We start from the raw sequence: 14489 nt of genomic DNA, 5'->3' as shown, positions 1-14489 counted from the left end.
TAATCCCTCCACTGCCAAACCCTTGAATTCTTCCCCAGAATCTGAATCATGGTAAAGATGTTGAACAAATCATAACCGGCTTCATCCATTTATTCACAGGAGTAAAGTAGTAGAAAATTTAATTCAGCTTTGCGACAAAATTATACAATACAGACGTGACATTTTTCATTACCAGGCACCTAAACATAATTAATCCAGCATTTGAAACATAAACAAAAAATCAAAAAAACTGTCTAAATAAAACCTCACATTGCAGCGGGAGACAAACACCAATATCATAATTCTTATTAAAACAATTATCTGTACATGGTTAATCCATTAAAAAACACATGGAAAAGGCAATAAAATAATTCACAAACATTTACAATTCACAGGTTAATAGTACAGGTGTCATTTTGATTTCCTTCGCTTGGCCTGTGTAGGACTGGGGGTGTTTGCATCTGAGAGAAAGAGAGAGAGAGAGGTATCAAAGCACCAGTTCAATAAAATCCAATTTGTTGCATTTCATATATCCTTAGCAAAATACGCATTTTTTTCTAGGCCTGTGTAACAATACATAATGCAATTTATCATAAAATTAGCAATACATTAACAGAGCACCTTATACAAAGCACTAAGTCTTTGGCTCAAAGCAAAAGATTCACAGACTGATAGCACAAACTGATCTGAGCATCTTAGTCTTAGATGAAGGCTTGTATGAGCTGATGAGTTTCTAAGATTTCTGAAGCCCTTCTCCAGTAGTGAGCATATGCTAGTGAGAGTGAGACTCCGTGCATAAGTACCTTTGACAGTGGTGGCAACGGTGGAGGAGGCGGATCCTGGCCTTGCTGTCCTTTTCCTCTGCCCATTGTCAGATGCTTCCAGTGCAACCGTGGCCCCTTCTTCGGACTCCTTCTCCGCTCGTGAACTGCGCCGGCTTGGGCCCTTCACCTTCTCTGGGGCTCCCCTGAAGAGCAGGGCCAGGAGGGTCATTAAGAACAGCAAGAGTGCAGTGATCTCAGGGGCATTTTGAAGTCATTACCTGTGCCTTCCTTGGTGTTGCCAGGCATTTATTTAGTCATTTTATGAATCAGTTTGAAATGTCATTCTGCTTTTCAATGGCTCTCCAGCTTGTGCTGACTGGGACGTCTTTTAGCTGTTTTTCCCCGCCTAGCACAGATTACGTCCGTCTTCACTCAACAGTATTGGAAATAGCTGACATCATGTGTGTACGTCCAAGCAACACACATACATACCTTGAGACAAGGCTGACGGGCGTCTTTCTTTTCTTTACCAATCTGTTATAGAAGTGGAAAAACAGCAGTAAAATACTGTGATGTTTTTAATGACAGATTCAAGTGAGAGGATGACAGTCTGATCAAAGTTCCCAAAATGCCTCCTAGACTCTGGAAATGCCACTGAAAATAAAGTCGAAGTTATAGTTGAGAAGTAACTTTTATGAAAGACCATTTCTCTAGAAGTTCTGTTGACTTCTGTTTTGATTAAAACAAGCAGTGTAAAACACAAGCTCAATAAGTCCCACATTTCACTAAATCGGCTTGAATTAATTAAGTTTATCCATTTCAACTTCTCAAAAGCTTAAATCTTCTGAAGGAATATATAATTAAAATGACTATATGTGTTGTATAAGATGCATAATATCATTCTGATGTGTGATGTCTTTTGTTATTGTGTGTAGCCTGTCTAAAATCTTGTGTCCCCCATGTTTCCATGTTCCTCCCTCCATGTACAAAACTGCATACATACCAGATACAATCAACAAAACAAGGAGGAAAGGTTAACAGTACACAACACCAACATTACTTTGATTAATTTAAGCTGAAGCTCATTCATTTTGAAATAAATTCAGGACATCTTACCCCTGCTCAGTTACAGTAGCCGCTTCATCTCCTGTGTAGAAAAAATAAAATAATATGAACCACTACTTTAAATAAAGTATTTATATCCAGACCTCAAACTAACAGCTCTCCAGGTTTATGTTTTCCAGCACTTTGCAACAAGACTCTGTTCCATATCATATTTACATAGAATGAAAATGAATCAAAAATAATTTTAATGTGATAAAAGTATATTTAATATTTTTTCTCTGCTATTCCACAGTAAACACAGCTGTAAAAATCCATAGCATTGTTTTAGCCACTTTTTTATTTGAATATGAATCATGCTTTTGAGTTGCTCTCAATAACTTACCAGTTTTCTCACAAGTAGGTCCTCCTTCTTGCTGTGGAGGTTCAGACTGAACCGACACTGAATGGAAAATGGTTTAAAAAAAAACATTACAGAAGCAAGGTTGTTTAGCAAAAATAAAATTACCATATGATGCTCATCAGCTATACTGTACCTTAAACAACCCATCACCTGTACACAAACTCTGCATTTAATTGAGAAACATGTCCATTGGCCAAAGACTTAATCCAATGGTATGGAACCTGAGGATATTTATGTTAACAATGTGAATTCATCTTTACCAGCACTCTGGCTACTCTCAGGCAGTCCCACGACTTCAGGTGCATCATTCTGTGGAGCTGGCTGGCTGATCTCCATCACTGTGGTAGGGTTCTGTCCCCCCTTGGGGTCAGGTGGTGTTGCTGTTGCTGGAGAGCCATCTGATGCGTTAGGAGGCCCAGGTTTTGTTGGGGCAGCTGGAGAGTAAACGGAAGGAGTGGGGACATGGACAGGGGTGGGGGTGGAGACGGAAGAAGTGGGGGGTTTTACAGGGGCCGTGGCCACATTTCCATCCGCAGCCTCCAGAGGGGCTGTGCTCCCGGAAGCTTGCTCTGGCTGTGCTCTGGCCTCGAGGGGCTGAGTCAGCGGGCCACTAGCTTTCTGCAGAGGGTCAGACCCAGTTGTGCCTCTCTTAGAGACAATATCTTGCCCTGGTTTGCCCTTGGCAGAAGCAGCTGTTGGAGACAGAGGGCTCCCCCGGGTACTAACAGCAGTTCCTGGGCTGGAGCAGATAGGAGGTGATGCTAGGGGTTGGGAGAAGGGGGGGTTGGGGCGGGGAGATGGCTGACCGACAGGGCTTGACTTCAGCACAGATGTCTCGGTAGAGCTGCTATCCTGCTTAATGGTCCCAGAGAGTAGCTGTTGAGGAGGCTGGGGCAGTGAACTCATGGTGGTTGTCTGGCTCGAGGGTCTCTGAACCTGTCCAACAACTGCACGACCGGCTTGGCTGCTGGCCGTGTTACCTGGGGAGGGCTGGGCTGTAGTCACTGCTGGTGCGACTGGTATGTTTGTTGACATCTGAATTGGTCCCACCATGTTTCCTGGCTGGGACATTACATTTGTGTTGGGAGGCATGGAAGAGGCAGGGACTTGAAAGATGGAATTGATGAACACAGGGGTGGTGAGGAACTGGGCGGGGCGAGTGTTAGCACCAGCTGGAGTCGATGTTTGCCGCCCCTCCTGAGACCTAATATTTTTATTAGGAAGAGTAACTACAGTTGAAACCAAAGCAGGGGCTACGTGGGAGGTTGTGGTGGCTGAACTGAGAGCGTTGGAAGTAACAAAGACAGTGATCTGGTTGGGAGAGATGGTGGCAGATGAAGAAGCCCTCTGCAAGACAGCAGAAACATTTGCCAAGGAGTTAGGGCCAGAGTTTGGGTTCATGGTGGGGTTTGGATTGGGACTGGAACTGACATTTGAGTTGGGACTAGAACTAAAGGTTGTATTAGGACTGACGTTAATCTTAATGTTGGGACTGGCATTTGGGTTGAATTTGGGACTTGGCATTGGACTAAGCTTAGATTTCGGGTCATTTGGGTCGTTTGGCATAGGGGGAGCACCAATTTCAGAGCTCTGAGAAGTGCTTGAATTTCTTTGAGTCTCTGGGTCCATGGAGAGACGAGGGCTCTCTCCCTGGCTCTGATTTCCTTCAGGGAAACTGTCCTGGGTATGCTTCAGGGGAGTTGTAGAGGCACAGGAACTATCCAGCAATTGATTCAGAGAGGTTGGGGCCTCCCTGAGTACAAGTGAAGAATTACATTTAGGTTCCTGTTGGGTTGGCACCTGGGCCTGGAGCTTCTCTGTCACAGATGCATCCCTTGCTGGTTCTTCCATCACAACTTTAAGCTCCTGGGAGACATGCAAGCTAGTCAGCTTTGACAGCGGAGAATCTCTTTGAGGCTGGACCAATTGACGCTGCTCTACGGAGGTTACTTGATTAATTTCAGGGGTATTACAATGGATACCTTGTAAAGGTATCTGAGCCTGCTGTAGGTCCAGCTGAGCTGGTGAAATAGCAGCTGGGCTAGAGAGGACATGAGATGGATTAACCATGACGTTTTGAGGGTTAACGATGGTTTGCTGGTGTGGGGGAGAGGTGAGGGCAATCTTGGGTCCTTTCTGCCTCCCTGGACTGGGTGTAGTTTTACGGTTCAAGGCTGGACTGGGTCGCCGACTGTTGCCTGGACTGGTTCTTTTTGTTGGGCCACCAGTGGGGTGCTTATCAATTTTCCCACTTACAGCAGCTGTGCTGTTGCCTGTAGAGAATGTCTGCTGGCCACTGTTGTTATTATTTGTTAAAGAAGTCAGATTAGGTGGTGCCTGTCCAATAGCTTTCAGGGTTGTGGGATTGAGACCCTGCTGGTCAAAACCACGATTCAGATTAGGCTGCCTGGGAGGTAGGGGGATGTTTATCTTGGGTGGAAAGAGCCCAGCAATGGATGCATTTAATCTCTCAGGGGACAGGCTGATCTCAGAGGGTTCTGTACTGGGAGGGCGATTCGTGGGAGTGAGTGGGTGGTGGTATGCCTTGGGGCTGGCTCGATTGGGGGTCTTAGGTCGGGAGCTTTGTGAAGTGGTGGGCACGCTAGGAAAATGGAGGCCATGTGAGACTGGCATAGGACCTGCTTGCTGGGGCTGCATCTGCTGCTGCTGCTGAGGGCTCGCCCCCTGATGTTGCGGGACAGGTGAAGGCCCCGACTTTATCAGGTGCGGGTTAGGGCCTTGGTTAAGGACCATCTGAGGAGCACTGCTGCCAGTCTGTTGAACCATTTCATGGGCTGATCTTTCCTGCATGGCGTGCATGCCAGCAACTTCCTCTGAGCTGAGTGGTGGACCTCCCTGGAGTCCCTCAGGGACTGGCATCCTCCGAGCACTGCCAGCTAACTGAGGGTTGACCATGAGGGACCCTCCCCTGACCTTTTCTGGGGAAGGTGGGACACCATGCCCCTGGAGATTGATCATCACTGGCATGCTGCCTTGCTGAGAAACAGGCATTTTCTGCCCATCTGTTGGATTTAAGAGGCCCCTGGGTGTTTGCCCACCCTGTGGCACAGGCATCCTGTTCTTAGCTTCCTGCATCATGAGCATCATCATCATATGCTGCTGCTGTTGCTGTTGCTGTTGCTGCTGCTGCTGCTGCTGCTGCAGCTGCTGCTGCAGTTGCTGCTGCTGCTGCTGTTGCTGCTGTTGTTGCTGCTGCTGCTGTTGATGTTGTAGTGGTTGTTGTTGCTGGTGGTGGTGTTGCTGTTGTTGTTGCTGCTGTAGCTGTAATTGATGTTGATGGATCTGGGGCTGACCTTGGGGAATCATCCCTCCCTGACCGGGTGGTACCTGCATGGTCTGCATCTGTTGCTGCTGCAGTTGCTGCTGCTGCTGTTGTTGTTGTTGCTGCTGCTGCTGTTGTTGTTGTTGTTGCTGTTGTTGTTGCTGCTGCTGCTGCTGCTGTATGAACTGAACTGGCATTTGCTGCAGGGTCCTTTGGTCTCCTGGTTGACCTGGAAACCCTAAAAGACAGCAAAGTTGAAGGTAAGAACAATTCCATCCCTAAATGAGCCAGGAGAATAAAAGCCACACCCACTTTCCACCCTAACTGCAGGGAAATTATTAATTTTATTTTATTATTTAACTTGATAACCACCTGATGGCCTGTTGTTGAAGTCCGAGAGTTTTTGGCCAATTGGGTCCATTCCAGTGCTCTGATCCCCACTCAAGCCCTGTGCTTCAGGATCCTCCATCCCAGGTGGCTGCACGTCAAGACCACTGTGGGAAAAGCCAAAACCCCAGAATGCCTTCAGTCCAATCAACAACAACAAGAATTACTGACGAAATGCAAAACAAATATTATTCTTACCTCATAATGTGGTCGGGTTGCTCTCCCACCAGTCCACCATTTCCTTTGGCCTTCTTCTTACGCGGGGGCTTCTTTTTCTTGGGCTTGGCCTGGTTAGCACCTCCCTGCTTTCCACCAGGACCAAACTGACTAGCCGAAATGTCGCTCTGCAGCAGGTTGACCAGCAAGGGGCTTGTGAGGGTAACATCTTTGTTTCCTGGGAAATTGCCTCCTTGAGGACATGGGCCTCCCATACCCATCTGTCCACCAAACTGGGGGTTGAAGGGCATCCCGTGGGCAGGGAAGTGACCGTTGCCCACCTGCACGTGCTGACCACCCACCATCATCTGTTGCTGCTGGGCCTGTATTTCAGGTAGCATTTGCTGTAGGGCCATTTCTCCTGTGCCTCCGCTGGCATCTCCAAGCTGCTGGGAGTGCTGCTGCTGTTGTTGCTGCAGCTGCTGAACAACTTGTTGCTGTTGTTTTTGTTGCTGCTGCTGCTGTTGCTGCTGCTGCTGCTGCTGAAGTTGCTGCTGCTGCTGCTGAACCAAATGGTGGCCTCCTGGAAGCCTCATCTGTTGTCCATGGAGGCCCATGGCTTGGTTAGGATTGCCATTCATTGGAACTTGCTGGGGTTGCTGCTGTTGCTGATGTTGCTGTTGCAGATGCTGCGGTTGCTGCTGCTGTTGTTGCTGCTGCTGCTGTGGCTGTTGCTGGGTAACCTGAGTCTGGAACTGGGACAGATTACCCTGCACATTTGGCGAAGGGCCCCGCATCATCTGACCCTGCATGACAGCAGCCTGACCTTTAGCCCCAAAGGACTGCTTGTTTCCTTGCATCTGACTGGCCATCATCTGCTCCATCATAGCATTCTGCTGCTGCTGCAACATTGCTTGGTGCCCCTGTGTTCCACCAAGCTGGCCATGTCCCTGCATCATTGCCTGACCCTGCTGGGGCATCATCTGCTTGGGAGGGGTCATCCCTCGCTGCGGGCCCATGTTCTGGCCACCCATCAGCATTTGTCCCTGGTTGACAAGCTGTGGCCTGGATAGAACTGTCTGACCCCCACCTTGGCCTTGTACCATCTGACTAGGTGAAGAGGAGATGGGCTGGTGCTGCATTCCCATCATCTGAGGCTGGACACCCTGTGAGGACGGCCCCATGTTTCCTGCAGCAGTGGTTCCTGGAGGTTGGTTAGCCACACCACTGTGAATGCCCATCATGTTGCTCTGAATAGCATTAGGCTGACTATGGGACCCCTGCATGTGGTTTGGTCCTGAAGTAGTGGCTTGAACACCTGAAATACAATTACAGTATAACAACAAACTGAGAAGGACTGATTGGTGGTAGCCCTGTAAAGTAAACTAAACTATAGGGATAAACACATCTGTTCCTGCCCAGGGACTACTGATGCAAATTAGCTACTTGGCTAACTCTGATGCAACTACTATCTTGTGCAAGGTCCCTGTTAAATAAACTAATAAATTAAACTAAACATCTGCAGAAAAATTATTGGAATGTGAAGACTTCAATAAAACCCTCATCTTCAGCTAAACTTGTGCATGAGCAGCATGGCCCAATCATTTGACAGATTAACCCAGATGTTTTCTCCGGACAAGCAAGTGATTGTGTATTAGAAATACCATGAAAATTGTGTAGTTTCTCATCATGATGTGAGTACCCATGGTATTACATGGTGCATTTATGGTATCAGATTAGCATGAAAGGTCTTGCACTGCTGTACTACGTTTGCTGACAATGCTCTTTTCTGGAGACACACCTGACACATTGCTCAAGCAACAGAAATGAAAACTTCCTGATTAATAAATGCAGGCTTTAAATGTAAATAAGGCCATAGGCTTTTGAGGCAGCTGTGTCAGGGCTGTAATAGGACCATCTTGTCTGTAATAATTTACAAAGCCACTGCATTCACACTTGTAAGGGACTGCTTACTGTACCTGTATGTTGAATGTTCTGACTACTCTGCAACTGGGAATTGGTGCTTGACACAGGAGTCCCTGCTGAGCTGGGTGTCAACTGGCCTTGTATGAAGTTCTGATTACCTTGTGCATTTGGGTACCCCAAGGGGAGACGTTTGGACATGCCTGCAATTAAAGAGCTGGTTTAGTTTCTGTGTTACATATTCCAAAATGGGATGAATATGAAAGCACTATATAAATCAAATGTAATATTTTTTTTGTATCCTGTACTGAAACACCTACCTCCCATTCCAGGGTGGGGTACTTGACCCTGCTGGGACATAACCATGAACCCAGATTGCACATTCCCCTGCTGTCCCAGCACCGCCCTACCTGGAGAGCTTACAGCCTGAGGAAAACCCTGAGGCGTGCTGGAACGAGGGCCCAGTTGGCCTTGGTTCTGACCCATCATTGGGGGAGTTCCAGGAGAGCCTTGTTGGAAGGGAGAAGGGGAGGAAACAGGGGACTTAGCAGTGAGGTGGCCCTGTGGAGTTGCAGACTGGGGCGAAGGTGGAGGTGGCCCCCTTGGCCCACCTAACCCTTGTGGTCCCTGGAGCGCCTTTGGCTGGGGTGAGGCAAACTGAGGATTTCCTGGTTGCTGCTGCTGCTGTTGTTGCTGCTGCTGCTGCCCCATGGTGTTGAAGACCTGGCCAGCTTGCTGGCTGCCAAAAGGGTATGGAGGTGGAGGATGGCTTGGTGTCTGGACTGTTGCGAGAGAAGGACGTGGTCCCATCTGACCATGTGGGGGGCCCTTCCTCCAGGCTGTACCCATGGGGCCTTGGGCTGGAGGGGGCTGCAGGACCCCAGATGGCAGCTGGTTCCAGCCAGTTGGGACAGGCATCTGATTTTGGGTGAATGGGGGGCGAGCACCGCCTAACTGCGCAAGCTGAGCCTGCTGCTGCTGGTGCTGTTGCTGGAGCTGCTGCAGTGTGGCTGGGTTGAGCTGGCGGCTGGCCTGCATGGCTTGCATGTGGTGACCCTGTGGAGGTATGGAGGTTGGGCCATGGGGAGGCTGTGGGTGTTGAACTTGCTGTTGCTGTTGCTGCATGGCCAGGCCTGACAGCATAGGGTCCAATGAGTCTGAGTGCAAATCACAGGGAGAAAACAAAATGAACTGCACACTGCAACTGTACTAATACACATTTGATACTGTACTGCGTTTCAGAAGTGCTCATTGCTTCCTTTCCTCTTACCAGTCTGGGAAGGAGGTCGGGGAGCCCTCGTCTGCATCTGCCCGCTGCCCCCCGCAACCATAACCTGACCCGACATGCCTGGCCCTTGGGGCCCCATTGGAACTGAGGGGTTGTTCATCCGCAAGCCTCCTATGAGTCAATAAAACTTCCATAAAATTTCAATTTTCCAAAATGGAGGGGTATCATCAGTTTGCAATGATTTCACTGGGCTAAAATTTATCTCAAAAAGGTCACTGCTCACAAGAAATGGAAACACGTGGGAAATTCTTAAATAATAAAAAAATCTGAGATCACTTATTTTCAAATGTGTGGTTATAAAGCCAAAAAAGACCTTGCATCTCTCAACTGGGAATTACGACCTTTTGGCATTCACTTGCCAAATAAGAAAATAAGCTTACTTGTAACTGCACTAGGTTAAGGTGAGGAGTTTGCATTACTCTACATTAAAAAAACTGGAGGCAAAATACCAGCAGAGTGGCAAACAATAAAATAAAAAAATAGGTGTTGCTAAAAATAAAGGAAGCACCACAAGAGGGTGGTGGATTGATGCAACTTCCTTATAGATTACAACGAAACAGCACATTGTAATAAATAGCTTAATAAAGCTTTGCATGTATGAGCTTGCCAGTATAGCAGGGTAAAGAACTACAGCACCATGACATACAACCTGTTTTCAAAGAACACACTATTCTTAAAATTAGCATGCCTTTTCACAACATGATATTGTGTTTCAATAGAACACACTGCATACAACTAATGGAATACAACCACAAGATGTCACAAAGCAGATATTTGAAACATTGTGCATTAGTTAAGTGATAGATGGTGCTTGCACATTCAAAAGGTGATCATTTAAACAGTGCTTTTACTTACTAGTCCTAGACATAAATAATTTGCCTGAGACTTTTTCAATAATAAGCACAGACTACCTGTCTTATTTTCCATATTAATATGTCCTATGTCCATTTACTTAAATGTTCTTCTGCCAGATTTGGACTGTCTAATTTACCAGCGAATGTATTAAGTCAGCCTGCCCTTCCGCTTTGATAAATTGCTTCAACAGATTCTCACTAGCTTCCTATAACTGTTAAGTCTACCTTAACTCCTGATATAGGGCCAGCCAGTGGAGGAAAGGCTTGCCTTCTATAGCCAAGTACCACCACAGATTTCCTCCCACTAAGGTTTTTTTCTTGCTACTGTTTGCGTGTTTTTTTTTCTCCCCCAATAGGGAGTTATGTCATCACTCGCTGTTTTTTGGGGGTTCAGGCTCAGCATTTTCAAATTTTTCCGTTTTGATTTTTTCTGTAAAGCAAGCTATATAAATAAAACTGAATTGACCCAAATACAAAATTAAGGCTAATCCTCTAATAAAGAATAATATGAAGTGCACATTTTCACCATCTTAATACAATTCCTTACCAGGGCCTTGTTGCATTGGGAAACCCACATCCATCCTCATCGGATTGGCTGCAGCAAGTGGTCCATTCACCCTGACCTCCTGACCTCGGTTTTGCCCCATGGCCACATTTATAACACCTTCCCCTGAACATAAAAGAGCATGCAGAGAGAGATTAGTCTCTTTTTGTTAGTCAATCGGTTGATTTTCTGGTAGCATTTACTCATTTTGTTAACTTCTATCTGAACATACAAAACGGGTATTAGCCTGTATAATAGTTTAATTACTACTACTATTTTGAAAATCATTACCATGCAACCACTTTGATAAATCAAACGAAACAATCAAATCTAATTATGTCGCCTGTTCTGGTCTTTTGTTTCCATCAACTAAGGTTGGCAGGGTGGCCATTTTCCCATTCTATAAAAGTACATGGTCAGCTCCTGACTATCCGCATGACCACTTTACTATTTAAAATATATATAAAATCTTCAGCTTCTGAGCAGTCAGCACAGTACATTTTTTAAATCATGGCTTATTTTATATATTGTAGAGTACAACTCTTGACAGTCTAGTAGTAACAGGAATACCTGAAACAGCATAAAATGTTCAAACATCCATAATAAAAAACAAAATTTCTTCAGCACAATACAATGTCTAATTATACGTTGGTTGGTATGAGCTAAACCTTCCAATTTGAGTACAGTATTAATGGATCACATATGTGGTTTGTACCCTCAATCTGGACAGACAGGATTCCCAGATCACGCAGTTGCTGGTGGTTGTTCTGTGCCAGGAGGCGCAAGCGGTCTGCCGCATCTCGTGGGATGTTGAAAGTGACACGCACACTGTTCCAGGGCTCCACGCGTTCGGGCTGCAGCCTCTCTGAGTCTGGGAGACGGTGCGCAGACAGAAGGTGTGAATACGTGGACATTCAAATCGGTGCGAGTGCACGAGTTTACATAATTACTGGTCAGACCAGCTTGATTACTGGTTGTAGGGTAAGTATGTCCATTTGAGATCCTTGATGGCTGGCTACTTTTACTGGAATTGAAAAATGCAACTGGTATAATCTCTACATCACCATATTATGTAGTATTCCCCAAACAGTTTTGCTGTAAAAACATGTGACAAGGGGGGTTCTGAATCCACTAAATGTGCACATAAAAGGATAAGTTACTGACAAACATTCAACCTCAATTCTCAAAAGGCCACCCATTCATCCTTACCTAGTTGCAACATATCAGGCACATTATTTAAAATGTTGTCCAATTTCTCTTTGAAATCATCATCCTCCATATTTCCCTGGAAGGCAATGAACACGGTAGAGTCTTTCATCCGGGCAAGGGATCCATATGGAAAGTCGTTGCCATGGTTACTATCCTCATCCTCCACTCCAGAGTCCTGCTCTGCTTTGGGATCACCCGTGAGGGCGACTTTCCCCATCAAAGCCTCAGTCTTAGCCAGTCCCTGTCGGTGCACCATGGCTCCTTGTCAAGGGCAGTGAAGTATGGTATGACACTGTTGACCCTGCTGGGCACAAAACCAGTTAGCTAGAGATGTGTGTACGACTGAAAAAATAAAACATCCAATAGGCCAATAAGAACCACTTTCAGGACGCATAATTTTCACAGGTTGAATCAGGGCGCACACGCAATCCAACCATCATAAACAACACTTAACATTTTAGGGCAAGACACGACTACACAGTAACTAGCTATTGTACCATATAAAACACCGTTGGGCTGTTCTAGTGTATTTTGTTATCCGTTTGATTCCTTGCCTGGCATCACTGACCAGTGGTTATGATGTACTTTTTTTGGTTAAACCCATTTTCTACATAAAAGCAACACACAGCAATAGACACCAGCAGGCAACAAACTATCCATAAAATAACAAACCTGAGCCAAGTAGCCTAATTTTCAAAGTTAACTATAAATTACAAAGCTTCGGATTATGAACATTAGACATGAGTATTTCACAATTCACACAATTCAATATCAGGCAAAGGTCAAGCATGGGAAACTAAAATGTTTACCAATTACATTTGAACTTAAAAGCTGTAATCGGTAAATGTCAAGTTACGTAAACGGTACAGTCTACAGCATCAGTTACCAAGCTGACTACAATGCAATAATAGCGAAGTTGCTGCAAATGGATTACTTAACGTCGATAGACAGCTTGCTGATCTCAACGATAACAAATCGTGATCTATGGTCCCAAACCAGATTGTTGGCTGTCTGATCAGCTGTAATTCAATTCCCAATAAATTACTGCAGAATTTAGTCAACTAGCTAGCCACATCTATAGCCTTATATTATCAACAAAAATACCTTCTCACATTCTCAATTTGCTTATAGTCAACTAAGTGACGTTATTTCGAAGCAACGTTACAGCTAGGTAGCTAACGTTAGCTACCCATCTCAAAAGCACAGACCATCTGAAATGTATTATAATTATGAGAAATCGAATGAATAATACTATTCTTAAAGGCTAAATCAAGAACGAACATGTATTTAAGTACAATGACTATTAAAAGACCACTACAGTGTCTTTTTCATGATGCACTTCGGATGAAGGCGATGCAGCGAAACCCCCTAAATGACATTTAGCGACTTGGATGGCGAACGCGCATTTCCTCGCTTAAACCTTAGCTGAGTAGCTAGCTAGCCAGTAAGCTAACGTTGACAATCCACTCAACCAGCTGTATTATGAGTATGGAGATAGTTAACTTAGGTATGTACATATCTACAGTTCCTCAACTATCCCGTATGTTTGCCTCTGCAATGCATATCTTCCTAGCTTAATTTTAAAACTCAAAACTGGCCAGACTTCCGAGGTATAGCTAAGTAGCCATCCACCGCAGGCCCAGGGTTAGCTTGCTTGCTAGCCTACACACCGGCTCCTCAACTGGCTAGATCGCTAAATAGTGATCAAGTAAAACATCGAAAGTACAGTTGCCGGTGGATGGATAGCGGGGTTTAAGTAACGTTAGTAACGTTGCATCTTTTTGATTTATTTGAATAAAATTGATCCTACAAATAAATAAATTAACCCTTACCAGATCACTCCATTGGAAATAACCCCTCCTGTTCATTAACAAAACACGGATCAAGCAACTGTGACAACACGGAGGGGGGCGGGGGGTTGGAAGAAGGGAGGGTTCCAGTCGGAATAAATTTGAACCCCTTTCTTTTTCTCCAATTTCTCAGAAAGCTTTGGCAACATCCATTATCATGACAAGCGTGAAAGTATGCAAGAGAAATGGTGGAGCCAAATAGCACTATTTTACATTTTTATAGATTTTTTTTCATAATCATATAAAGTCTCCACTTTACGCTACATGCTGCTCAATTTGCGTAACCCTAAAGCGGAAACGCCTAGCATTTCAACAAAAGTGAATTCTATTGGCTGGCAGCTGCCTAAAAATTGAGTAAGACGAAACTTGTCGAAGACAACTCGGCCAATCGTTAAGATGATTTTCAACGCAGTGAAATAATTATCGGCGCAGGAAAGATCAGTTTCCACAGGGTGCTATTTTGTTTGAGTAGGACACTTCTATGCTATATTCCTTTTGTATTTAGACTTATAACCAGTTAGGGATACAGGTAAAATTCAGCAGCTTACTTTTTTATAACAAGACTTGAATCCTAGTTTGCAAAGAAAGAAAAGGAAAAACGGTATACAAAAGCCAACATGGATAATACAGTGAATTTTTTAAAGTAGTGTTTCATTTGCCTTAGGATTTCATGATGTGAACCAGTAACCACCATCCGACGTCCAAAAGGTAGCGTAAAAAGGAGGGACGTGCATAAAACCGTTAACCTTTTGGGATAAAATATTTCCCCGGTACAGTAATTTAGTCT

At 45.1% G+C, this 14489-nt stretch overlaps 1 protein-coding gene across 3 annotated transcripts; it reads right to left on the bottom strand.

Annotated features, from left to right (window-relative positions):
- Positions 1 to 72: 72 nt before the first annotated feature.
- Positions 73 to 13922, bottom strand: ncoa6 (nuclear receptor coactivator 6). 3 transcript variants are annotated; one of them, XM_035381832.1, is made up of 15 exons: positions 13685 to 13922; positions 11853 to 12156; positions 11359 to 11514; positions 10647 to 10769; positions 9228 to 9356; positions 8278 to 9114; positions 8014 to 8160; positions 6077 to 7352; positions 5864 to 5985; positions 2469 to 5729; positions 2191 to 2247; positions 1860 to 1890; positions 1236 to 1277; positions 783 to 946; positions 73 to 440 (listed from the first exon to the last, which is right to left on the bottom strand). In XM_035381832.1, exons 2-15 carry the CDS (start codon positions 12106 to 12108, stop codon positions 391 to 393), a joined length of 6651 nt encoding a protein of 2216 aa, XP_035237723.1. In that variant the 5' UTR covers positions 12109 to 12156; positions 13685 to 13922; the 3' UTR covers positions 73 to 390. The 3 variants fall into 3 exon arrangements, with proteins under 3 accessions (XP_035237723.1, XP_035237724.1, XP_035237722.1); XM_035381833.1 differs by having other exon boundaries at positions 8119 to 8160; positions 11853 to 12153; XM_035381831.1 differs by having other exon boundaries at positions 11853 to 12153; positions 13685 to 13921.
- Between the last annotated feature and the right edge of the window lie 567 nt (positions 13923 to 14489).

Source organism: Anguilla anguilla, chromosome 11 (assembly GCF_013347855.1).
Source record: "Anguilla anguilla isolate fAngAng1 chromosome 11, fAngAng1.pri, whole genome shotgun sequence".
In the NCBI taxonomy this organism is placed as follows: domain Eukaryota; kingdom Metazoa; phylum Chordata; class Actinopteri; order Anguilliformes; family Anguillidae; genus Anguilla; species Anguilla anguilla.
The sequence above is the reverse complement of the archived record's forward strand: the minus strand, read 5'-3'. Positions and strand labels throughout refer to the sequence as shown.